Source organism: Clinocottus analis, unplaced genomic scaffold (assembly GCF_023055335.1).
Source record: "Clinocottus analis isolate CAN_PGR_092001 unplaced genomic scaffold, fCliAna1.0.p SCAF_22, whole genome shotgun sequence".
NCBI lineage: Eukaryota > Metazoa > Chordata > Actinopteri > Perciformes > Cottidae > Clinocottus > Clinocottus analis.
The window spans coordinates 541496-569077 of NW_027175954.1; the positions used below are offsets into that span (position 1 = coordinate 541496).

General features: G+C 43.8%; 2 protein-coding genes and 1 long non-coding RNA gene across 3 annotated transcripts; 2 read left to right on the plus strand and 1 right to left on the minus strand.

Annotated features, from left to right (window-relative positions):
- Positions 1-471: 471 nt before the first annotated feature.
- Positions 472-6562, minus strand: LOC137792912 (ubinuclein-1-like). Its single transcript, XM_068588719.1, has 13 exons — positions 5982-6562; positions 5201-5305; positions 4925-5032; positions 4533-4667; positions 4315-4400; positions 3627-4230; positions 3443-3513; positions 2678-2807; positions 2437-2558; positions 2160-2288; positions 1511-1654; positions 1355-1405; positions 472-1066 (listed from the first exon to the last, which is right to left on the minus strand). Exons 1-13 carry the CDS (start codon positions 6225-6227, stop codon positions 472-474), a joined length of 2526 nt encoding a protein of 841 aa, XP_068444820.1. The 5' UTR covers positions 6228-6562.
- LOC137792914 (uncharacterized) lies at positions 5977-8914 on the plus strand. The gene is made up of 3 exons (XR_011078169.1): positions 5977-6245; positions 7487-7571; positions 8181-8914. It is a non-coding gene; the product is annotated as an uncharacterized lncRNA (long non-coding RNA).
- Positions 8915-17633: 8719 nt separating this feature from the next.
- LOC137792899 (homeobox protein unc-4 homolog) lies at positions 17634-26958 on the plus strand. Its single transcript, XM_068588700.1, has 3 exons — positions 17634-21926; positions 22577-22752; positions 25339-26958. Exons 1-3 carry the CDS (start codon positions 21653-21655, stop codon positions 26461-26463), a joined length of 1575 nt encoding a protein of 524 aa, XP_068444801.1. The 5' UTR covers positions 17634-21652; the 3' UTR covers positions 26464-26958.
- Positions 26959-27582: the final 624 nt, after the last annotated feature.

The window sequence follows — 27582 nt, forward strand, 5'->3', positions numbered from 1 at the left end:
TTTATTAATCCCCAAGGGGAAATTTGTTGTCAGAGAAGAGCCCAACACTTTACAGACAACAAATGGAAAAAAATAAAACACACAATAGAATAAAACATACATCTTATATATAATATATAACCCTCACATATGATCTTAAAATAAATAAAGACTGATGGTAATTTAGCCGCGAGTCATATTCATGCTTTTATTCGAAAATTGTATAATATATTGGAAATAGTTTGACCAAAAAAAAGATTTTAATCCAGATTTCCTGAGTTTTCAACCACATTTAATGCAAGCAGGGAACAATAAGTCTTAGCTTGAACTACTGCATCACTTTTTATGGATTCATGTGGCACCTTCTGTTGATAATAAAATACTAAATCAACAGAGAACCCTTTTCAACATTCTGCCAACTTCAAAAGAGAGTAACTGTAAGTTCACCCAAACGTAGATAAAATAAAACTCACCGCGTGTGACTCTGCACCGTCACTGTAGAGCGACGTCATCGTCGTCGGAGATGATCTGCACGTGGCTGGCGTCCATGTGCCTGGCGAAGTCCGCCACCTGCAGCAGCTGCGGCAAAGCCCCGTGGCCGAGCCCGGTCAGGGGGAAGCCCACCGGGCTGGACTGAGGAGGAGGAGGAGGAAGAGGAGGACTTTTGGTGTCCGACCCAAAGCTCCAGTGCCGGACCGAACGTTTGTATTTGGCGACGGCCGCCGCCAGGAGCTCCTGGGAGAGCGAGTGAGGTTGGTCCCGAGCCAGCGCCTGATCGGCGAGGAGGTCCAGGAGCGAGCGGGTCGGGGCGGGCGTGGCTTTGACCGGCGGTCTGTTCGCCTCCGCGGGCGTCGAGGAGCCGGCGTCCACCGCCGCCTCCTCCTCCTCGGCCTTATGCGAGGCGGCGGCGGCTTCCTTCCGAGTGCTGAGCGCCGTAGAGCCGCTGGAGCTGACATTGGAGCTCACGATGATGACGTCGTCGGCCTCTTGGGGGAGCTCTTTCAGTGGGGGAGGCCCCCCGGGGACGCTGCAGCCGAGAGGGCCCCCGAGAGACGGCTGCCTCCTCTCGGACCGGGCCGGCTTTAGGCTGAGAACACACGCGAGACATTAAGGGGATTTGCATCTCGAACTAATTTACTTCTCATAACATCTGTGGAAGCTTTTAACCCTTAACTGCTGATCTCAATTCATTTGCATGTAGTCAAAGTAATCATTCACGAGTAGGAAGTATGAACAACTAGGGCTTTTATTGTGAAACGTAAGAGTGCAAAGATGTGGTCTGCGATGCCTCGTCAAGGTTGAAAGGAGTAATAACAGCCAGGCAATGGCTGTGAAAAATAACTGTAGGTGGAGCTCAACTCCTCTTCGCACTCACGGTAATGACGTAAAGAGGTTCAACATTTTCCTGCTCTCCCTTATCAGCACCCTGAAGCAAAAAAAAGCAGAGTAAGGATGAGTCCGCACGTACAATCGCGTAAATAATTACTTTTTTTTTTAAAGTGTGAAACAGCCGGGCACCAGGGGCGCGTACCTGCATTGCATCCACCCCTTCGGCCACAGCGGTTGGACCTCGTTCTCCAACAAGGTCTTCACGTGGAGCTCCATCTCCATCTCTGGACTCCCTTTCTGTTCATACCTCTCCATTCTCACCTTTAACACCTCGCACAAGCACCGCCTGTAACGCGGGAAAAGTGATCACGTGAACCTATTCGGAAGTGACTTTGTTAAGCGATGTCTTGACATCGTTTTGTCGTTAACGCGGCTTTCATTCAGTATGTTTTCTAAGTAACTCAATGTGTGCCAACGTTAGAAACTGTTTGCCAATCAATTGTTGTTTTGGTCTGCTATGAGAAAAATATATTTGGTTTCATGTTTTGTTGTAAGGTGCTTTTATTTTGAAGGTGAAAAATATGGTTAAACCGGAAGACAGAGTGCGCCGTTTAACGGCTAAAAAAATAAGTTTTGAACGGTCAATTCGGAATTTAGAGGAGGAACAAGCTCTTACGTTGTTTTTTTTAGTAAGGAAGTTAATTTTTTGTAGGGAATAAAACACATTTTAAAATCAGTTAAAGTGTAAGACCATCTGTCAGAGGAGTACGATACACGCGATGAGTAATTGACATTTTGTGGGCGAAGTATTCCTTTAACTAACATATCAAATGATCTTAATCATAGCAGACCTGATCTCTTCGTTCCATTTGAACGACTTCCTCGGACCTCCTCCGCCTCTCCTCCCACATTTCTCCTCTGGATTGTCCTCGGGGACAACATTCACCTTCTGCTTGCCTTCTTTCTCCTCCTCAGTTGCCCTGACATGGAGATAAGGAGAATCCAAGATGATAGAAAGACCAAGATAGACATCTCCAATGAGTATTTGAGAAGAGGCACATATGCACTGCATCGGATTATGAACCACTATCAAACCTGACAGCACAGATAAAATGTAAATGAACTTACTTTGAAGCCTTGACCTGCTCATATACTCGGCATTCTTCGTTGAAACGTGCGATCTGCTCGGGCATGGCTCTGCCGATGGCCTCCTTCAGCTTCTGCATGGGGTCGTCCACGTCGGGTGGCTCCTCCGGTCAGCGTCAAATAGTCAAGAAGAGAGTCACATGAGGACACAAAAACAAACAAAACGAGAAAAAAAACAAAAAAAACAACCCCGAACAGCCTGCGACTTCTGTAACCAGCTCACCCTGTGGGCGAGGAACAGTTTCTTCACGCGTTTGAGGAGCGTCTCTCGGCTGCAGGGCAGGAAGGACGAGAGGTGCGTGTAAACCTTGGAGCGCAGCTGGACGCCCTGCTCCCGACACTGCAGCTCGATACTGGGATCAAGAGACGGAGAGAGTTGAAACTGTTTGACAGCTACTGTACAGCACGCACACACGAGTCACAGCCAGAATTTTTAAAACCTAGATGGTCGGATTTGTCAGCACTATCTTCAGTTTTCACTATTTCTGTCGATGTTTCTTTTGGCCACCACAAGACGAGTGACACCTAGTCCTAGTGGAGAGAAGACTCTACGACAGATATCTCCAACACACCCAAAAAAAATCAATCTAGCTCTACAGACGAGAGGAGAAATAAGCGTTTTGATTGTGGCGTGAAGGATTGTAGAGTCTGGATTGAAGAGTCTACATGAACGCCAGTACCTCTTTGACGGCTACATCCTGATAGCTAGCAGCTAATCTTGAAGAGGGAGGGGGAAAGTGTGTATTCATCCCCAGGGAGAGAGTAGTCATGATATGGGCAGTCGAGACCAAAAGTGGGCCAATGGGTATTTCTATCAAAGCAGCCACATCGCTAGCGTGGCTAAAAAATACAAAGACAAGAAGGTATACGATGCACACGAGCAGCAGAAATCTTGGCCTTTGAACCTGGATCAGTCTGAGCAGCAACAATGTTTAACTGGATTCTGGACAAAAACAGATCTTGAGTATTTGCCTCGCCAGCGACTCACTCGAGCAGAACCGAGTTGATTTCCGGAGTGAAGAACTTGAGCTTCGACTCGCCCTCCGACGTCTTGACGACCTGAAATAGGAACGCACATCATCACGCACTTGTCCATTTACAATTGATCCGTCAGCACGCACGCACGCACGCACGCATTTTGGCTTCAGCATACGCAACACAACCCATCTTACCGCCATGAGTTTTCGGATGCTGTCTTCCAGCCGCGGGGGAAGTCCCTCCGGCAGCGGGACACACGGATGAGTCGAGGAGCCACTTTGCGGCGGCGGCTGGATTTGCTCCGAATGAGGCTTCGGCCTCGCGTCCTTCTCCGCACTCGGAGGTCGGTCTCGAGGTCCGGCATCGGGCTCCGGCAGATCGTCCGCCTTGGACCCGAAAAGCTGCGCCTCGGTCGCTGGCCGCGGCGCCACCGTCGGCGACGAAGTCTGTTCGGTGACGTCCAACAAGGAGTCCAAGTCGATGTCGAAATCCACCGCGTTGGCCGCCTGGATGAGAGCGTGGTCATTGGTGGAGCCGATTAGACTGAGGAGCGGGTCGGTCAGTCCTGACCCGCCGCCACCTGCGTCCGCCGGACACAGCGGGATGGGGACGATCCCCGGGACGGCAGCATTCTTCCGACTGGTTGTCGCATTCTTCCGATTGGTTGTCGCCATCTTCCGTCGCTCCTTCTCCTTCTGAAACTTCTTCAGCATGCTGGTGACGCTCAAAGGGCCGGCAGACTTTCTTTTCTTCCTCCTCACCATCATCTCGGCGTCCGATCCATTTTCAGACAAAGTGCTGCAATATGAGACGTGTTACGCGTACAGGAGATAGTCTCCTACACAAGAGTCAAACTGGGAGTGGAAATAACTTAAGCCTCACCTGGACTCCACATTTGTGATGATCGCGCCAACTTCCCTGCAGCGCTTCTTCTTTGGCTCATCTTGTCCTCCATTGACTTTGTGTTTCTAAAGAGGTCATGTTTAAATGCGTTTAAAACAAACAGCCACACTTATGAGCCTTCTTAATCTGTTCCCCCGAAACAAAAACATCCATTTCAACCCGTATTTTTGTTGTTTTATTTCCAATTTATCTCTTACTTTTGGCGACTCGAGTGGTTCCTCGTCTGTGGCGAGGCCCTCGGCGTCAGAAACCTGGCGGAAGTGCAGCACGCCCGAATTTACATAGAATCCACCGAATATGGTCGTGAGTGAGGCTGGCACAAACTCGTCGTACTACAGGAATCAGCCAGAAGTACAGTTACAGTTCAAGACACAGAAGAGGTCGAGACAGATTGATGGACCTCTTAAAAATAAAAAAAAGTCCAAATTGGGAACAAAGCTGAAGGCAAACATGAACGGAGCAACAACATTTCTGAGCCTTAAGCCCTAAAAACTAAAGTAAAAACAAAAAAGATCTATCAAAACTCTTCAGGTTTTAAAACGCGTGGATTTAAAATATATAGTGTGGCGGTTTCAAATGTGCGACTCACAGCCTCGGAGTTGTCAATGAAAGAATCCTCGTCATCATAACCGAATCCGATATCAATCAAGTCCTGAATGCGGTCCTCCTTTTTCTTCTCCTCCTTCGGTTTACCGCCCTGCAACAAGAGGATGCAAAATATTAGTAAATTACACCATTCTGATTTCAGTTTACTGCAGTCGTCCAATTCAAACCAACTTCACAGCTTCAAAAAAAAAGGACCCCAGTCTCCATTTGACTTGTTTACCAATAATGTGGGTTTGCAAGAAAACCAAAACATACTCACATATATTTTTTCCAACTTTCTTGAAATGGCAGCGACCTCATCGGTCTCCTTCAATTCTTCGTCTTTAAATATGTTTAGTGGGACTTTTTCTTTCGTACCGTTGAGCTAAAAACCAATCAGGCATTTTACATGAACTAAAGTCGCACATTTAGCTTATTATACACAGACAAAGCATCAATTTTGAAGGTTTGCACCAACAAGGATTCATCTTAGACCACATTAAGATGAGGTTCAACTTTAAATTGTCTTGCAGCCAACTTTAAAAATGAATTGAATGCATTTAAACTTCAGTTTTTCCCTCTGTTTATTTTAGAAGTTTGAAAAAAAACAATAAAACAGCATATGACATTTAAAGTGAGTGAGAATCACTCAGTAAATAGTCAAACAATGACAAACACAAGAATCTTAAAATGTCCTAACTGAAAGTATTTATTATTATCAATCATGATATTGATCCAAAATGTACATAAATAAAACTGTACGTGTTTTTTTTAAAATGTTTATAGTTGTAACCAGCAATTGTTTGCAAATGAAAATGAATTAAAAAATATGCTTTGTTCAGTTTATTGCTAAAAGTCCAGTCACGAGTCCTTTAATGTTTGTTTTTGTTGGTTTACTTAAAAAGGTGTTGACACACAGGTTCCGTGTGGATTGATTCAGTGGAAGCTATAATATTAAAAATAAAAGTGCAGGTCGTTAAATCCATCAGTGAACTCGGGTTTTTCTAAGTAAAAGTCTGGATTAAAAGAGAAAGAAGAAATAAAAAAAAGAAGAAAGCCACCTTATTGTCCACCAGCTGCGTGTAGTTGAACTCGGGACAGCTGCTCTCATCGGCCTCGAACAGCGCGAGCTCCAGTCGGACCGTGCCGGGGTCCGGACCGTCGACTTCCGGCCGCGGGTCTCCGGAGGAGGAGGGCTTTAGGCCCGAGTCCGGTTCCCCTGCGGAGGACGGCGATGCTCGACCCGGGAACGAAGGTCCCTGACCCGGGGACAGCGTGGTCAACTGAACCCTGCGATATTCAGCCATCACGACGACACGTCCGCAGTGAGTGAGTGAGTGTGTGTGTGTGTGTGTGTGTGTGTTTGAACGAGGCCTCGTTAATTAAGGAGAAGTAGATGCAGGTGTGCTCCGGTATGACGTCACGGAGTACGTGAGCAGTTGCGCCACTCGTTTTGGTTACTTGCCTTCCTTCTTCCCATTTGACAAGGAAATTAAAATGACATCGCCTCTAAAACTCCAGAACAATGTACATATTGTGTTGTTTGAACAAAAACCGAGAGACAAAACAAGATATTTTAGTGGCCGGCTTTCTCCTGGCGCCGTAACTTTGCTGGTTGCATGGCAACCGCTCATAGCTTGAGCTCACTCGCATAAATAACCCACTAAAAATCCTGAAATGTTGCGGTTTTTTTTGTATTTTCTTACCCTTTAATTTGTGTTTTAATTCAACAAACGGGATATGACATGCTGTTGACTGAGCTCTATGCGCGTGAACAGAACCAATACGCTAGCTAGCTAGCTGTTTCCTGCGCGGTTTAGAGTAATTTAGCAAAGCTAAGCTAACCGGTTGCTTAAAAAAAACAGGAGCGCACAAACCTCCTTTTTCCCAAAAAATGTTGACCTACTTTTATGAACAGTAAATCATCGATTTGAACTAAACGAGATATCAATTGTTTGAGTTTTAGAGGTGATGGTAGCCAGATTTTGGTTACGAATGTTTCACATTTCCTGTGTTTGGGCTAAAATAAGCCAACTCGCTGCTCAGACACCTGTCAGGAAAACTAGGAGGTAGTATTCTGGATTTAGTCTCAGTATTCTGGATTTAGTCTGCATAATATATGGAAGTTGCTTTATATAATAGAACACAAACTGTTATTTACTTGTCAAGTCAATGCAGCTCTTAATATTTTAATTTACATGTAATGATGGTGATGACGAGAGCATAGAAATATATGTAATACTGAAGTCAGCTGCTTTTGTTTGATGATATTATGTTTAAATGATTATATCCTGGTTTTATATGATGATTTATATGTTCTTTGTAACTTGGTTTTAACAGGAGCTGTGTAGATAGCATTATTATTATTATCATTGTTGTTAATATTAATGATATCAATATAATTGTTATATATAATTGTTTTTTGTCATTATTGTTAGAATTATTAGTGTTGTAATAACAAGTTTTATTATTGTAATTATTTTTATTAATACCTTTCTTATAATTATGGCTACAAGTATTATTATTTTTGATGTCATTCATATTAATATGACGTTGTTGTTCACAGAGGCCCTGACAGGCCCATTAGCTGCTGTGCTGCTTGTTCACCACACGGGGGCGCTGCAGGTCCACGCGGAAGAGCCAAGGAAACAGTGAGTGAGACGCTGAGTCTGGACCCAATGACACAGATATTATTATTACAGGACACTTCACACGAGGACGACACGTAAACTCAAAGTATTACTTTTATTCAATCCTGAATTAAACAACATGTAAACTATGAAACCGTCACTTTTCACACAGTTAATAAACAAACAACCCTCGTGAAGTTTGTTCAAGCAGAGACTTGTTTTAAAATATACATGATAAAGGGTCAAACAGACTAATTCTAAATCATGTGTGAATCCCAAGTCTTCTTCTTCTTTTTCTTCTTCTTCTTCTTCTTCTTCTTCTTCTTCTTCTTCTTCTTCTTTTTCGGTCATGCAGCCTGCAGTGAATTGACTTTGACAATTACAATAACGGGATAATTGCAATCTGTCACCATACATTCCGTGTTAGCATATCACAGAATAACCAATCTGAGCCAATCACTCCACACACACACACGCACATACACACGCACACGCACATGCACACATGTCCCTGATCTGCATAACACACACAGCACCCTGCTTTGTAATTATACATGAATTTCACGGTGCGAGGCTTTTAATGCAAATAATATGGATCTTTTTTTTTCGTTCCCCCTCTCTGACCCACAGGACTGTGTGTGTGTGTGTGCTCGTGTGTGTGTGCTCGTGTGTGTATGTTTGGATCAGGATCATATTGCGGACAAGCTTTGTTTGACTAGCCTGCCCTCTCAAACGAGTTAATGGGATGGAAGTTATTTGCCACCCTGAGCTGCTGATGCGAGGTCGAACAGAAGCGTTGAATAAAAAAAAAAAGAAAGGGGGAAAAAAAGAAGAAGAAGGCGTCAATAAATGTGCTGGAGACAAAGAAGTAAAACACACCCGAGCAGGACAAAGACAGACAGATGGAGACGGCAGGGGTAGCCTGGGTCTCTCTCTCTGTGTGTGTGTGTGTGTGTGTGTGTGTGTGTGTGTGTGTGTGTGTGTGTGTGTGTGTGTGTATGTGGGTGTGTGTCTGGTCGGTGACAGGGACCCCATCAGTGCAGGATCAGAGTGGGGAAATTGGAGGACAATGTTGGGAGCGGGGGGGCGCGGGGGATAATTTAAACCGATCGGGGAGGCGGTGCGTCCCAGAGGTGCATAATTCACTCCTTCATTAACTCGACCAAACAAGAGCCAATATTAATTAACTCGTTCCTCGCGCCCCCGAGAAGAAGCGCGTCGACGTGGCCGCAGCAGCAGAGCTGACGTGTGCTTGTGCACGAGGGTTGTGGCTTTTGTTAAAAATATTAATAATCCTCAGAAAGTAACTTCTTAACATCTTTGAGGTACTTAACTTATTCCCATTTTTATGCTACTCATACTTTTACTCCATGCATTTTAGAGGGAAATGTAGTACTTTTGACTATATATATATATATATATATATATATATATATATATATATATATATACAATATATATATATATATACAATATATATATATATATATATATATATATATATATACAATATATATATATATATATATATATATATATACAATATATATATATATATATATATATATATATATATATATATATATATATATATACAATATATATAAAATCTATCATAACCATCATGTTTATTGATGAAATAATATGTATATATATGCCACCCTTAGTGCAAGATCAAATAGGAGCATTTCGATTGGCTCTCACGGCTCTCAACATGGCAGTGGCAGCTTGTAGCTAACCGTGCTAACGGGGCTAACAGCGCAAACCGCGGCTACAGTTAAAGTTAAATCACTAAATTGATATATAAAGCATGAAGCTCCTTTAACGGCTGCATTTTTAAGTCTCTTTGTGAATTTTTACACACAAAATGTATTTTTTAAACGTGATGGTTTAAACACGTTTACATTAAAACACATGTGTTTATACCCGAGAGCTAAAACCGCTCATTTGCAGCTAAAAAAACTTTTCTTATGATAAGGAAAACTTTTTGATGACAATAATCATCTTCATCACTGATGCAAAGTAACTTCACTCGACTACTTCAGTACAACTGTACTTATAACTTGTCCTGAACGATGGATTATGCAACAAGGGGCCTCTAAAAGCCCCAAGTTCATTGTTGAGGACTTTTTATTATTATTTAATTAGAAAAGACAGAGTTCAGGCCTGTGACATCATCAGCAACATTGTCTTTTTGTTTAGTAACTTTAATGTTTTACATATCAGTGGATGATAATCAACTCTCACACTTTGGGGCGGGGATGTGCATAATCTGGGCATTAACAACTTAATAATAATACCAGATTATTAGATGATGAGATTCTTTGGGTCACACTTCCTCACCTTCAGTCTGGATCAAGATCTCGGCTCCAGAACTATAATATTTAAGCTGATCTTCTGCTCACGGATGCACAGATTTGAACTAAATTATAGTGAATTCATGTCTGCTTACACATTAGTCCATCAACCACACAATATTAACAATAATATATATTAACAGGCCCAGTTGTTGTACTTGTAAGATACTTGTTCTTCTTTAAAGGGTCTTACGTCATATAATTACAATAATAACAAAATAAATGACACCAATAATAATTAAAAAAAAACAATAATAATAAAAGGAGAATATAAAAAATATATATAAAAAGCCATTAATTCTCATCCATTCTTAATGCTTAACAAAACAAAATGAAATGAATAAAACCGAAAGCTGCCACACAGATGCGGCCCGAGGGACCCGCCCCCCCCCCCCTCTCCTCCACTGGGGGGCGCTCCTCCCCTCTCAGCTGTCAGGCGCTGCTAACTTTGATTAAGGTTTAAATTGGCTGAATTTAATGAACGTTGCCTAATTAGGCAGGATAACAGCTTTAATTGATAAGTAATTATCTGCCACAAATTGTTATTAATTCTCCGACTCAGGCTTATAGTGCACTGACTCTCTCTCACTCTCTCCCCTCCCCCGCTGCAACATTTTTGTATTTATGTAAACAAGCAGTAGTAAACAATTAGGCATATGTTAGGGTGGGATATTCCAGAGGGTATCGTCAGGCGGCGACTGGCAGTTTATCTGAAACGAGTTCCCTCACTGGCTGATATCTTTGAGCGCGAATTGCTTAAACTGTCCCGTCGTCTTGGCGGCGTACCACCCCCAAAAATATGAATAATAATAATAAGGCTGCAAGAGAATTCGAGGAGTCGAGGAATCGACTCTCAACGCGGTTGTTTTGGCTAATGAAAAGAAGTGGACTTTGTTTGTGCAGTGGAAGAGAAAAAGGGCCTTAACCCGTTGAAAACTGTGGAACCAATGTTGGCTCCAGACCTCCTTTTCTCTGTGTTTGAGTCGCCGTAGGAACCCCAAATTAATTCCAATACTTGTGTTCATTGTGTGTATTTGTTCAGCAAAGTCTTGGGGGAAAAAAATGTATACCTGCAAAAAAAAAAAAACACTTTTAAAAGATATTTTGATCGTAACTATGAACATCCAGCATGATATGAGCCAGATTCCACAAAAATGACTCCTGGAGCGTCAATAAGACACCTTTTTGGAACGATTAGGAGCTAAAGAATCAGAATCTGCAACAGAAATCACAATAAAACAAAGTATTGTTCCGTAAGGAAGGAGTTTCAGTCAAGAAACTGTGTCGTTCGGTATAAAAATGGAAAAATTACGTATTTTATGGAAAAAGATTAACTGAATGGGGCATGCTGGGTATTAAAACGGGCGCAGGAGGATTTTCGCGCACGGTATTCAAAAGGTTAAAGTGCAAAAGTTACCGAAGGAGGCCAGACAATATTTATATTGCATCATGACAACCTGTGGCGACATTCCTGAGAATAAAACTAACAGTATTACAGTTTTTCTTCATCGTTTCCACAATAAATGGAACAGTAAACGCGCACAATACTGAAAACTTGAATCCAGACTGTTAAACTTAAAGCACAACTCCGTTGTTTCCACTCAAATATCAATTCTTAACCGACCAGGACCAAAAAAAAAAGGGTTCTTAGTCGCATCAAACTTCACATAAGAGAGGATTTAAGAATAACCTTCATGCTTTGAGTCCCCTGAGCGTCTAAATAGAACATTTAAAGGATGAAGAGTCGTGGAAACGTGTGGGATTTGTCACAGAAAGGCCTTTCCACTCCTCTGTATCATCTGCATCGACTGTGGGGATCCAAGAAACGTCCGTAATGCAGAGAGGCACGAGGAGGTCAAAGGTCACGACGTGGGCAGAACGCGTCCAATCCCCTTGAAACGTCAAAAGTCACTCATTTAGTCTTCCGCACGTGTAAATGATACACAAAGTACACAGTGAGGAACGCTGTACGCTCCTTCAGAAAGCGTTCACGAGGATTATAAATAGCCGTTGATATCGTTACTCGCTGTGGCACGAACTGTTTGTCATGTCGGCACTTTGATCTGCTCATTAAATTACAGACGCGCGACGACGAAAAACCGCCAACGCGGCTTCGTCAAGATGTCCGGGAAAAAAACAGGAATTACTTCACTTTGCGTGGACTTTACGTTTGTGATGTCAAAGCCTCGACTCGTGAGTTAATTATATGACATGATACGGAGAATATTGAAGAAACAATAAAGGAGGGTTGTTTTTTTTTACACATCTCTTCTAAGAATAATTACAGATTAGCTCGTGTGGATGACCTCGTTCACCTCGTGCCTGGTGGATAAGATGAAGTTCATCCTGCACGAACCTGATCTGTACCGTTTCCTCTCCATAACTGTGATCATTATGGGCTGTTCTGGCTTATTTGTAATCCAAAATGTTGTATAATAGACCATTTTGGACCCTCGGAGAAACAATTCCTATTAGCTTTAACACGTGTAAAGACAAAGTAAGCGGAAATGGGGCTTGTAGTGTAAATTGAAATTACAAGGGAGGTTATAGGAGACATTGAGAAGGTGAAAAAAAAAGAAGAAAAGAAAAGAATAAGCCAAAGGAAACACCTTTGTTTCAAGCAGCATCAGTACTTTCACTTCAGGCCACTCCGACTAAGCTATTCATTAAAGCCGTTTAAATGAGATGCGCGTGAACTCGCTCCCTAATTAAAACATCTTTCCTCGTTTACAGAGCGGCTTTAAGCTGAGCTCTTCGTGTGTGTGTGTGTGTGTGTGTGTGTGTGTGTGTACTTTCTCCTCCTCCCTTCCACTCCTCCATCGTTTCCCTGGCAGATGGTTTTGTGTGGCTCGAGTAGCCAGCCAGTGGCTGCATCCATTCTTCCTCTGTGCCCATCAGATCTGAGCATTTGTTTTAACCCCACCTCCCTCTTCCCTTCCAAAACACACACACACACACACACATCCCCACACACACATGCGCACACGCACACGCTTTCCAGATGATGAAGAGGTGAGAAGAGCCGCATTGACTGCGCCGCTAAAATGTATATGCAAATACTTAGAGCCGGTGCGTGAAAAATTGGCATCACCATTTCTCAAATTATATCATTACTGTATTTTGAAAATGTTAATTTGCATAGCGGATTTCCCCGTGGGGTAGGGGGGTTAATTAGGTCTATTTCCGAGCGGCTTGTGCCAAGACAGCCAAGGAAAAAAAAGAAGGGGGAAGCAGGAGAGAGAGGGAGAGAGAGGGGGAGATCCGGCTCGCTGATAACAATTAAAAAAGCATTTCAGACTCTTTCAAGCGTCCAATACTTTTGGCGTAATAAGCACGTTTTAGAAAAAAGGTGACAAGTTACTTTTAATTGAATTGGAATTAAAGCTCGAGAGAAAGTTTGATTTTATTTTCATGTATGTATAAGTGTGTATGTATATACACACATATACATACACACATATACACAAATATACACATGTACACATCTATATACTGTATATATATAAACATATATATATACACACTTACATATATACATATCAACACACATACACAATTATACACATGTATATGTACAGCCATTAACAAATTTACGACAACTACAAACATACAGAAATATTAACATCTATATACACACACACAAATACACACATCTGTATCTTCAAACACACAGATCTACACATCTACACACATAAACAAAGATACACATTTATATATACACACATACACAAATATACACATCTATGCACATACACAAATATACACATACACGAATATACACATCTACACGTACACAAATATACACATCTACACATACACAAATATAAGCATCTACACGTGAATAAATATACACATCTACACATACACAAATATACACATCTACACATACACAAATATACACATCTACACATACACAAATATACACATCTATATACACACACACACCAATACACACATCTGTAGATACAAACACAAATAAACACATCTACACATACAAAAATATCCACATATCCACATACACAAATCTACACTTACATAAATCTACACATCTACACATTCACAAATCTACACATCTACACATACACATCTACACACATACACAAAACTACACACACCTGTATCTACAAACATACACTAACGTTCACATCTCCACGTCTATCTGAAAGGTCATTTCAGTGAAGTAACTCGGTCCTTCTCGGTGTGATTCTCTCCTCAGTCAGACTCATAATTAGATGGAGGAAAAGTTTATAATTGCGCGGAGAGAAGCAGCTGAAATACTCGACTGGAAATGGGTTCTTTCCTGTTTCTAAATGATCAAAGCTTCCGTTGTGTGTCAGGAAAAAGATTTGTGGTACAAAAAAAGAAGCCAAACATCAATACGTTAAATCCCTCCACTTTTAATTGGAGCGGCCTCCTCGCTGGTTCTGCAGCTCTGAAGGATCAAAACGCCAACAACTCATTTAGATTAGACTCTTAATTATCGACCAATCGCCTAAATAATGACTGACCTCATTCCAAATAGTTAAAAATTAACTTGTACTCCGTAATTGAGTAATTAACTCTCCGCTGCTTCACCTTAGTTTGCTAATTAAAAAATAAATATGACTTGATTCCTCCTCTCAAGAGGCCGGCTGAGGGGTTTGGAGAGATTTCTGTTCCTTGTAGAGACCCGTACGTGGTCACAGTTTGACTTCTACAAAAAGAAAAAGAAAACGGATGTTTCTTCTGAATATTCAGACGTGTAGTGCTGCCGTGTCCTCATGTGAAGGAAACTGCAGGACCTGCACTGATACTGGAGGGAAGGTGAAGAAGTCTCTGTGCGTCTGGACACACAGGAGGACTGAAGTCTGTCAGTAAGCCTCAAAATACATTTCATAATCGTTTAAAGTCTAACCTAAATACTCACCGTGTAATTGAGCCCTGTCAGGTCACAAGGTACCAATCAAGGAAAAACATGGTATGAATAAAATAAAACATAACAAATATGGTATAAATAAAATAAAACATAAAAACATGGTATGAATAAAAAAATAAAAAACATGTTTTAAATAAAAAAGAAAAATGGTATAAATGAAAAAAAAGCATGGTACAAATAAAAAACATTCAAAACCTGGTAAAAAATTAAACAAAAAAAAAACAGTATGAATAAAAAAAACAAAAAAACATGGTATACATAAAAAACACCTAAAAAAACATGGTATACATTTTTTCAAAAGCAAGAAAAAAACATGATATAAATAAAAAAACAACAACTAGAAAAACATGTCAAATTAAACATACAAATCAGGGCTACAATAATATATAATCCCCATGTACAACCTCTAAACACAACTCAACCAATAAATAGGATTGGGGGTCTTGGTGATGGCCTAAAGGGCTACTACCCTTGGTAAGAAATATATTTTGGGAGTGTATTTGCTCGTGTGAAAACTCCCTCAGTCCTCAAAGTTGAGGCGTTTTTCAGCGTTTTTGTGCTGATCGGGCCCCTCAGGGCCTCGATGCGTTGGGTGTCTGTGGCCCCTCCTGGTGAGGGACGGATATCGTGCACTGTGATCTATGAAGAGTCCAGCAGACGCGAACACGCTGACGCTCAGATGATTACAAGCTGAGTCAGGATGTCAAGTATCAGCTCAGCATCCCGGCAGCTCGTGGAGAAAGAAAACACACATAATCATGAAATGCAATCTATTGGTTTCGTGTACAGGGACACGGATTGTCAGATTTTCTTTCGTGGAGCTCAGGAAAAGTCAATTAGGACCCTTTTTTTATGTTGGACACAAACTGAATGTATTCATGTGACGAAGCAACAGTCAGAGCAGGTGATGTCATCTTTTCATTGTATAAAAAAAAGAAAATAAACCGCTACGGTGTCCCTTGTGAAACCAAGAATATCTTAATCTTAATCATGGGTGTTCTACATACCAGACCCGATTGTCCTCGGTATCTCAAAAATTTGCAACTTCTTGCCATTAAAAAAAAGTACTAATTGCTGCATAAATTAGATCAAAAGTTAAGAGTCTGATCAAAAAATGACTCCTCGATTGCTCCCTGAGTTTTTTTAAACTGTACGTTTGGTGTCTTCCCATCATGCCACAGAGCAATACAACACCTCTTTGAGAAATATTAAGTCCTAAAGCATCCAAATCTGCAATAATAATCACAATAAACACAACCACTGACCCCTTATCAAGCATTTCTAGTCCAAAAATCGTGTTTTTCGGTTCGGGATACGTTATGTTATTTTTAATTTATGATGTTCGTGGCTGGGCGGGGTCAAAGGTCACTGTGGGGGGAGCAGGTGGTCCAACAACAAGCATGTGAACTTGCTTTCTGTGGCTCAGTGGTTAGCGTGCCCGTCTTTCAATCAGAAGGTCGGTGGTTCGAGCCCCGGCTGTGTCTAGAAAAATGTAAGTCGCTTTGGGTAAAAGTGTCAGCTGAATGAAATGAAATGTAAAAAACGCCACTTGTCAAACATCACGAGGGCAAAGTGAATCTTTTCAGAACATTCAGCATTTCTTGTGTCATCATGACGCTCTGACCAGCAGCGCCCCCTTCAGGTTGCTTCAATCGCGCGGCACAGGGTGTTGTTGTTGTTGCATGACTGAGCTGAAAGTGTTGCGAACAACATATAGCGGTGACAGACTTCAGACCGGTGTGTGTCTGCGTGTGTGTGTCGTCTACACACAGAAAGACGAGCGAGAGGAGCGAGAGGGAGAGAGGACGGCTGGGGGCGAGAGGCAAGCCGGAAAAAAAACCCCACGGCTTGTGTGCGCGTCGCCCATCTTATTATCAAATTAATTAAAGCGAACATCTGACAATGTCACTCGTGCCCGACGAAAAAAGGAGGAGGAAGGAAGAAAAGCAAATTTAAATGCTGCGGGTCTCCCGGGACCTCGTGTCAAGGGCTGCTTTTCATCGAGCGCCGCACGCGTTTGGCTCGCACAGCCACCGGGAGGGTGGAGGAGAGGGTGGAGGGTTAACAATATAAAAAGAGCTTTTATGAGCAAACGACAAGAAGGCGTCGGATTTTGATGTTCAAAAAATGGCAGCAGGAAAATAAACACACATCAGAAAGAGCCGAAGAGAGAGATAGAGAGGGAAAGAGGGGGGGGGAGACATCAAAAGCGCCTCTCAAGCCGTTCAAAGTTGTTCTGAGATTGGAGGCCCGACATTAAAGGGTCTATTTAAAAAACTAGACATTGAAATGCGGGGAAAGCCTGCTCGCTCGTGGACTCGCGGGGGTCAAGTAACGGAGGGATTATATGGTTCGCCGTAATAATATTAATTAAACAATTTACATGCTAATAAGGTAACAATTATCGGAGCCTCTGGTGAAAGATTCAGGTTATTACAACACGCCAATCCCAGGGCTACGGGTCACCGGCAGAACAGCAGAGAGAAATCTCAACTCAAATTAACATTCTGTCAGCTCCAGAAATTGGATAAATAAAGTCGAATTAATTCACAGTAATGGAAGAGGGGGAGAGAGAGAGGGAGGAAGGGAGGGGGGAGGCACTTATTCAAGCAGCTCTGATTACCATTCAGTATTCACCAGCACGCGGGTGGCTTTCTGTCAAGAAATTTAACACAAAATGAAGCAGTCACCGCCTCGGGCAAGATTTGGCCCCTGCGACACCGCTTACAATTTATATGTATAATCTTCCCCCCATCCCTCCCTCCCGCCCTGCTCTCTCTCTCTCCCTCCCTAAAGATGTCCACCTGGACACCCCGGTTGCTCCTAGCCTGCGTCGTGATGATTGTACATTTCCAAAACCTTTCATTTTCCAAACGCGCACTTCAATTGGAGCACCGATTCCCCCGCATTACACAAGACCCTCAACTCGATGGCACAACTTCACATTTTAATTGCGGTAACCTTCTCTTACTTTTTTTTCTTCTTTCTTTGTATCTAAAAATTTCTACATTCAGTTTCAGTCACAAAAGAAATCAAAAACTTAAAATGTACATTCTGAAAGAGAAGCGGGTTAAATTTACACTTTTGTCATTTTATGGCATTATAAATTCTTCAGTTTGTTTTATTTAGTCACCTCAATATTTTATACAGACATTCGTGGTCTCCAGAGGATACTTTGGTGACACCCTGCTTTACCTTCGGCGCCACCTTGAGGTGGCCTTTTTGTGGTTTTGTCAACTATTGGATGGATTGTCGTGAAATTCACGTCCCCTGAAGGATGAACAGCGTCTACATCAGCTCAAATATTTTCATCACAATACTTTGGTTTGAGACCAGATACCCGCAAAATAACTACAACGGTGCGAGCATTAGGCCCACTACACGTTAGCATGTTAGCATGAAGGGTTGCTTATACCACTGTGCCAAAGTACAAGCTAGCAGACCTACAGTGTTATAGGCTAACCGCAGGACGCTTATAGGCGAGGTTGCGAAGACCTGAAAGTCAATTAAATTGATTTGTGTCAGGAGGGACGAACATAAACGGAAATGCGCTTCATCTAACCATTGAAATCTTTATTAACAAGCAGTAATTCCTGTTCCTTATGAATGTTCTAGATCAAAGTATAAGATCCTATACCTTTGGGTTTCCCCCGATGCGATCGTCCCCTGATCAGGTGGGATTTGAGCTCATAATGGGACATACTTAGTTTTTTAATTAGAAAGTCTATTTAAAGAGCCAGAAAAAGCAAAAGAAGTCAAATTTCATGCTTTTTCTGCTCCTGTTCTGACCCGCGATGGCAGTCCACAATGGCGGAAAGAAAGTTTCTCAAACGGCGCACAGTGGAGCGATAACAGCGGTCGACGTAACACCACCGGGTGCCACTAACTCCAGGAGCTGTGTGCTTTTTGTGTGTTTTTCCTGCTGCGATCCGTTAGCCGCTGAAGCCCCCGCGCCGTTTAAGGCTTTGTGTCCATTGTGGTTTTTATTCAGAAGCAGATCTCCATTCAAGGAAGAGGGAAAACACACTCAGAGGAACACACACCTGAGTTAACATGTTGTAAATCTTAAGGGCCACTAATAAAAAGATGGCAAACTGAGAGAAGGATCCCTGTAGAAACCACCAGGTGAAGTCTTGGAGCTTCTTTCTGTCCTCCTTTATTCATTTCATGACGTCCGTGTTTGACGAGGTTTGATTCATAACATTAGTAAACGCCGATCTCAAGCCGATATTTGGACTTTTATACAGTTTGAAATGGAAAAGAAGACGTTTTAACTTCAAGCGAGCATGTTGTGTGGTGGTCCAAACTGTTTTTATGCACTGAATACTGACCACACGTAGGCGTGGAAGGAATACCAGGAGAATAAGCATGCAATTATGGTGTGAATTTATAAATAAGTATAGTGCATGTCGATGTGATTGACTTATCAATCATGGCGGGATTATAGTTGACGTAAAACAAGTCATCATCTGTGTGTTTTTGAGATCAAACGCTGGTCCTCAGGATGCTCTGCAGCGATTACTTCTCAACCTAAATGAGTTGTTTTCTCGATCTTGTATTTATTTTTTCACGGAAAAACATGACTTCCTGATTTAATCTACAAATGTAGCGGCTGTTTGGTTGAAGTGCTTATTAAATTGATATCCTGCGCATAAAGATTTAAAGTCCGTTTAATGTCAGATATATATTGACCAATCACGTTCGAGCAGGCTTTGGGTGCGTGCAGGTAAACAATCATTGGCCGAAATGTTACCCAGGAACACCTCCCCTCTCCCCTCCGCCCCCCGGCTGTCGTCTGGCGATGATGCCACTTTTCATTGGTTTAAAAATGAGCTCATAAACCAGCTACTTGTAAAACGATCTGGATGGACCAGACGGCCACCTCCGCTTCTGAAGAGGGAAGCCGATGCGGAAGTGTCTTAAAACCTGCATTCTCTCCGCCGACCACCAGGGGGCGACTCCTCGGGTTGTATAGAAGTATATGTTTCATGTGTTAAAGCTGCATTCTCTCTCCTGACCACCAGGGGGCGACTCCTCTAGTTGTACAGAAGCCGATGAGAAAATGCCTGAAGGGTATCTGCTCATCACATGATCAAATAGAGACTTGACAACATTGGACAACAACAAACGTACATATTACCCAGCAATCATCACTGCATATGTTATAATACTAATAGAAAAAGATATGTATTTCAAATAGTTTATTTGCATAATGTATTTATTGTTTTTTATTGTAGAATGAGATCATAATGGTATGAATTTGACTTTTTTTTTATAAATATTTTCTTTCTGGGCCACCCTGTCTACATGTACCCCCCTGTAACTAAGTTTGAAAGTTCATATTGTCCTCATAAACATGTTGAAAAAAACTTTACATCATATCACGTAATAAGTTTATTGTCCTTTTTTAATTTTTTTTTTTCAAGGGGCTACTTTCACTATTAGGCTAATAAAAGCTAAAAAGCATCCCAAGCCTCAGTTTGCATATTTTTTATTTTTAAATTGTATTTAATCTGCACAAATAATCCTTTATAGTAGTTGCAAAGGATTCCAACCCAAACATTACACCATAAAAAAAAACACAAAACAAGCCTAGTCCTGTCAGGACATGCAGCCGAGTGGAGCTGCACGTGCGGATATTGGATTCTTGGAAACACCAAATCATGTAGGCCACAACCCACTTTGTTCGTCGTTTACAACTAAAACATCGGTGTAAGCTGTTCAGGTGAAAAATCGAGATAATGATGCGGTGTGTGTGTGTGTGTGTGTGTGTGTGTGTGCGTGTGTGTGTGTGTGTGTGTGTGTGTGTGTGTGTGTGTGTGTGTGTGTGTGTGTGTGTGTCTGGGAGATGGAGAGAAGCTTGTAGTTTAAAATGCAATGTGACAGCTCAAGGAAAAAAAGGGGGAGGGGTGTGTGTGTGTGTGATAAAGGCTGTTATTGGATCAATCTGGCCCTGAATGCCCCTGTTAAACACTTACACACACGCACACATCCACGCGCATGCACACACGGGATGCAAAGGCGCGCACGCACGCACGAGCGAGAAGAGACGAAGGCGACAAGAAAGGAAAGGGAAGATTCACTGCTTCCTAAAGTTAGACGAAAACGTGTATTATCGTGATAAATTCACGTTACACGTCGGTTGTATTTCCTGATAATTTAACGGAGTCGGTCCATCAATCACGTGGCCATTTCCACGCGCCGGTTTAGCCTCAACGTCCTCAATGTCTCGACAAGGCGGAATTAAAGGACCGCGCGCGCGCGCCAGGTGTAATTAGCGATCGATCCGCGAAAGTAAAAAAAGAAAGAAACGCGCTCTCTCTCTCTCTCTCGCCCTCCCTCCCTCTCTACCTCTCTCCCTCCCTGCTCTACGCCTTCCTTTACACCATTAACCGCGTCTCTGACGTCACGGGGCGATTAACGTTTCTTATTGGTCCCGCGCGAGCAGACGGAGGAGTCCTAATGAGCTTGGCTCGCGGAGGGAGCGCGCAGGGTTGACATCTCGGCCGGAGCGCGAACGTGAACGCAGGCGGCATCTCTCTCGCGCAGCCCCGGTGTCTTCCTCCACAGAGCGCGTGTACCGTGGCCGCGGGAGACGGGTCCGTCCAGCCTGGGTCCCCCCCCCCCCTTCTTCTCCCTTCTCTCCACCGCCACCGACTCGCCGTCCTTCGCGCAAGCTTCTTCCTCTCCTTTGACTTTTTTTTTTTTTTTTTGTGGGGTTGTTGTATTTTTTCTCGTGCCCCTCCGCCCCCCACACACCGCGACTGCATGTTCGGCCACACCGCCTCCCTCTGCATCTTCACTTCGGCCCCGCCGCAGCCCGGGCGAGCATGGACAGTCGGGTCCTCGAGCATCCTCACGCCCAGTTCGCGAGCTCCTTGGGCGGGCTGGTGGGCTTCCCGTACGGGCTCGGCCCCCACCACCACCACCACCACAACCACCAGCACCACCACCACCAGCACCTCTTCGAGCTCGCCGCCGGCGGACACCAGCTGCAGTCCGCGGCCGCCGCCCCCTTCTCTATAGACGGATTACTTAACGGCTCCTGCTCGGCCTCCGTGGTCAACCCGCTGCTGTCGCCCGACAGCCAGTTCAAACTCTCAGGTAAGGCCCGGTTGGAGAGAAACAACGCACCGGAGGCACTGTCGTTTCATGGCCAACACGTGAGGATATAATAGGAGGCTTTTAGGCTAAAATAATTTTAAAAAAAAGAACAAAGGATCAGTCTGCAGGGTCAGATTTTCAACTAGAAAGTTATAGTCTGCAGAGAAACTATGTCGCTTAAAAGTTTTGAAAATTTAAAAAAAGGAAATGAAAAAAAAGTTCATGTTTAGGATCATTTGTAATAAGATTACTATACAAAATAAATGGCAGAGAGGTTAAAATAAAGGCAACAATGTCTGATTAAACTCCATGATGTTGATATATGCCATATGGTTAAAAAAATAGTTGTTTTTTTTAATTATTGGAAAAAATTGGAAATATCATAAATAGCATTTCTGTTACGTCTCTATGAGTTGTGACGTGACTTGTCAGAGTTCAACAGCATATTTAGAAAAGGATTGACACGGTCACACTGAACTTTACACTAAACTGATGCCTTACAAGCAAAGCCTGTCATGACAGTCCTCTCTCTCCCCTCTCTCACACACACACACACACACACACTCTCACACACACACACACACACGTACGCTTGTACAAACACACACACACAAACGCTTGTGCTCACACACACGCCTCGACCCCTGCAGATTCGGGGGACCCGGATAAAGACGGTCCCGGTTGTAAAAGGAGACGCACGCGGACGAATTTCACCGGGTGGCAGCTGGAGGAGCTGGAGAAGGCGTTCAACGAGAGCCACTACCCGGATGTGTTCATGCGGGAGGCGCTCGCGCTCCGGCTTGACCTCGTGGAGTCCAGAGTTCAGGTAAAAGACACGAAGGGAAGCAGCCAAAAAATGCAACAAAAATAAATGCTCTGGGAGCCAAATCACTGCATGTGTTTGGGGGAAAACAAATAGTTTCGTGTCATTGTTCAGATTTTATTTTTTATTTTTTTTAATAAAATGTTAATCGTCAAAATCTGCAAAACATGATTAAAAACAGACGTCAGCTGGCTATTTGTTCTGCGAAGGCCTTCTCCACACAGATAGCTATTTGTCAATTATCAAAGCATCAATAAAGGGTCTCTTTTGAATTATGCATGGAGGCAACCTATTGATTTATGGGTTAATAAAAAAAGCAGGCTATTTACTGAGCAAACCCAGGGGTGAAAGTGGTAATTAGTATTCTTCCTTTACATTCAGCCATACAAAATTATAAAGCTTGATATCTGATTAGTGGACTGTGTATTTTCAATTTTACCCGTATAATACCCTTATTCAGACGTTTAGGTGGTTCAATTTAAGGTTTATGATAATTCAATAAATCCATTATATCCTTTTATTAATTGTTATTATTGTTACTAATATTATCATTATTGAGCTTTTAATTATTTTATTATAAATTGACAAAATACACAAATTAAACGATTATCAACAATATTTTAAGATTAGCGTGTGCTATATTGTAATGGTTTAGCAACACCACTTACACACCATATAACAAATAATAGTAAAGGTAATGCTATTAGTAACGATTATTACATTATTAATAGTAGTGATGATGGTATTATTAATATGAATATTATTGTCGTTATTATTTATTTCTAAAAAGCTGAAAAAATATAATAATGTAACAAATATAGCCAGATATTATTGCAGTGTTTATTAAAAGATCAAAAATACATATGATTTTGTAAAAGATGACGCCACCATCTTTCACATTTACATTTCACATCACCATTACATGCTCATTTAATCTGATAATAAGAGCCTCATAGCATAATAATAATAATAACAATGGTAATGATAATAATGCAAGAAAGACATACAGGTTGATATACCTTAGTATTTGTTCAGCATGTGTATGCACGTCTGATATTACGTGTAATTTAACGTATATTCATGTATTTATATGAGCCACGTGCACATTTTGATCAAGAAGAAGAAGCAGCGGCCGGAAGCAGCTCGCTGCTGCGTGTTGTTTGGGGGGATTTCGCTCCTAAACCTCAGATTACTGTTGTGCCCCAAGCTGCTTAGCGCTGCTTTATCGCAGGTTTGCGGGCAGGAAAAAAAAAAGAAGATATAACCGACATTAACAATTCATAAGCAGCGCCTATTGTCGCGCGGGATGTCGGTGTGTCCCCGCGTCCTTTATTATGCAACGTCCCCGGATCTTTTCCCCCGCTTGCTAAACTCTTCGGCTTGTTATCAGCGCCGAGCAGAGGCCCGGCGGCCCTCCCGGCGGGCGCGTGTCGGGGCTCCCGGCGGGCGAAGCGGAGACGCTCCGTCGAGCCCCCGCGTCGTGAGAGGAGTGGGGACCCGGATGTGGGACTATTTCCGCTGTATACGGTTACAATTAGACGTAATTGGCGGAGTTACACGCGTCACGCGGACTCAATTAAACAGCCGGCACACATCTGTGCGCGTCCGCCGGGTCGCCTCTCGTCGCGGAACTAACGACGCGGATCCGCAGCGACGATGATCTCTCTGTCGTCTGCGGGCTTTTGTGGAATTTGTTTGGATTTGTGGGCAATCTGGTTTCGTCCTTATAGCGTCTGATAACCGCGCTGACAATGATTTATCACCACTGCTATGTGGCAGGTGTGAGGTCTGTTGTTGTCTAAACACACACACACACACTTTAAAGGACATGTGTGCAGCCATACACTTTTTTTAATTTATCAGATGGGGGTAAATTATTATGGACAATTTAGTCCAAATACACAAAGTCGTGCACATGAAATGACTTCACGTTGGATCTGCACGCTGGCAGAAAGTGAACATTTTGAGAGTCCAGACAGGAAGTGTTTGTTGCAGGATTATCAGCCTGTGTTGCATCACATACTGGAGGTGTTTGTGTCCCAAGATGCAGTGCAAACAAATGAATGTGCTGTTTTATAAAAAAGCTGTTTTGTTCATCGTTGGCCCCAACGAGAGAGAGATTGGGTTTGTTGCCGGTTCACTTCAGGATTGTTTGATTTGTAAAACGTCAGAAGAAGAAGAAGAAGAAAAAAAATCCACTGAGCCCCGAGGTCATGTTTTCAATTTGCTTTCACTCGTCCAGCAGCGGTCCAAAAACACAACGATGCTTCATTTAGAAAAATACATAACAAATAATAAGAAAGCAGAAAATCACCACGAAGCTAAAACAAAGCAAATATCAGACTTTTTTTTAAATGACTCAGATGATTATGCGCTCATCAACATAGTTGACAATTAATTATCTGGTAATGGAATAATCCACTAATCGACTTAAATCCAACAAAACTGCAAAACCAAATTATGAACCATTAAATAAAACGGTGTTTTGACAAAAGCCTCCATGGAAGGAAACTCCCTGTGTGTGTTTGTGTGTGTGTGTGTGTGTGTGTGTGTGTGTGCTTCATAGTTGTGTCCCGTGTGCACATGCAGGTTTGGTTCCAGAACCGACGCGCCAAGTGGAGGAAGAAGGAGAACACGAAGAAGGGCCCGGGGCGGCCGGCCCACAACTCCCACCCGACCACGTGCAGCGGCGAGCCCATGGACCCCGAGGAGATCGCCCGCCGCGACCTGGAGCGCGCCGAGAAGAAGAAGCGGAAGCAGGAGCGCAAGCTGCTGAAGTCGCAGAACAAGCTGCTCGCCGGCGACTGCTTCCACACGCCCGGCGGGTCGGAGAGCGACAGCGGCGTCTCCCAGTTCACCGACAGCGAGCAGCAGTCGTCGAGCGTCGGCGGGACCATTCACATCGAGCTGCCGGCGACCAAGGGCCCGGGGGGCCACCAGACCGAATCCAGCTGTGACCAAACGACGCCACACGACTTCGTCGGCCACCTGCAAAACCAGCAAAACCAAAGAACGCCGAGGGCGGGAGAACCGGAGCAGGTCTCTCCGGGCAGCACGCACAGCTGCAGCAGCAGCCCCGGGGGCCCGAGGGCCTCGGCCCTGCAGAAACGCAACCCTTTCAGCGTGGAGAGCCTCCTCTCGGACGCCACGCCCCGCCGGAAGCCTCAGCTGGACTTCCCCTCGTTGCCCAGCCAGAGGACGCTGGTGGGTAAAGGCCACTTCTTGCTTTACCCAATCACCCATCAGCCATTGGGCTTTCTGGTGCCCCAGGCGGCCCTGAAGGCCTCGTCGCCGCGTCAGGACAACGGCGTTCACAGGCTCGGCTCCGGGCCGAGGTGCGTGGCGAGCGAGGGGAGCCCCGCCGCTCCCTCCGACCTCCTCGGCTTCGTCCCGGCGGCCTCGGCTCGCGCGGAGCAGCGCCGCGACCACATTAGCAATAGAGCGGACGGAGACACGGACGCGGAGGATGGCGGCGGCGGCGGGAGGCTCCCTGGGTCTCCCCCGCCAAACGGGCCGAGCTCGGCGCGGTCCGGCGACACCAGCAGCGACGACGGCGGCGGCGGGAGCGCGAGGGTTCGGACTGAAGCGGCGACGGCCGACGAGCCGGGCGGCGCCGCCATCAACGAGGGCGAGCGAGCGTCCCCGGGGCCCCGCGGCGAGACTGACTGTCACGAAACACCCGGGACAGACGGAGAGGACGTGGATATGGACTAACGCTCGCAATGGAGCGACACACAAACACAAAGGACCAGGAAAACACCGCTCAAGACTATTCAAACATTCCCAAAGCGCTCCGCTGAGACACTCGGAAAGAAAAGAAACATATCAGGAATCAGGAGACTTTAATTCTCATCTATTTTTTAATCATAACGTGTGATCAATCCAGATGGGCTCCTCCCCCTTCACCCAAATATCCCCTGAAAAAAAAGGAAGCTTTCAGGCTTCAGGGCCCAAACACCAGAAGCAGGTTCTCTCTCTCTCTCTCTCTCTCTCTCTCTCTCTCTCTCTCTCTCTAACTCTCTCTCTCTCTCTCTCTCTCTCTCTCTCTCTCGCTCTCTCTCTCTCTCTCTCTCTCTTTGTGTCTCTCTCTCTCTCTCTCTCTCTCTCTCTCTCTCTCTCTCTGTCCTCTTGTAACAAAAGAAACTCGGCCACCCCTGTCACACACAACGAAGATCCTCAGATATTGTACAAAAAAAACAACGAGAAAATGATATTATATGTGAACATTTTGATAAATAAAGTTATTGTTTAAATTGAATCACTGTGTTTCCCCCTGTTGAGGAGGAGGAGGAGGAGGAGGGTGGAGCAGGACCTTGGATCATGGCGGCTGGACGTTTTTTTGTCGTGTTCCAAAGCAGATAAATCCCCCTTCTTCCCTCTCTGTGTAGTGAGCCGGGGCCTCGAGTCCGTCTGGCTGTTTGTATTTATTGCTTTAACAAATTTATTCATTTGAAAGGCCGAGCTGGAATGAGGTTAGTGGCTTGCGGGCTATAGGACCCTGCGCCTCCTGCTGAGTTTTGATATGAAAGTAATTATTTTCCCACTGGCTGCCGCGGGTCTCGAGGCAGTTTTTTAGTTTTTTTTCCTCCCTCTCCTCCTCCTCCTCCTCTTCTTCCTCCCTCTTTCAGCCAAAGGGTATTAGACATTACCGATTTCTAGTGATACGGAATCACATAACTTCCTACAATAATAGAATTAGCATGAAAGGCAGGGGTGTCAAATTGAAATGGGGAAAATAATAGCCGCGCCAGCTGCATCAGTGTGTGTGTGTGTCTGTGTCTGTGTGTGCGCGCGCCTGGTTTTGCAAGCGGGCGCGTGTGTGCGCATATAGTC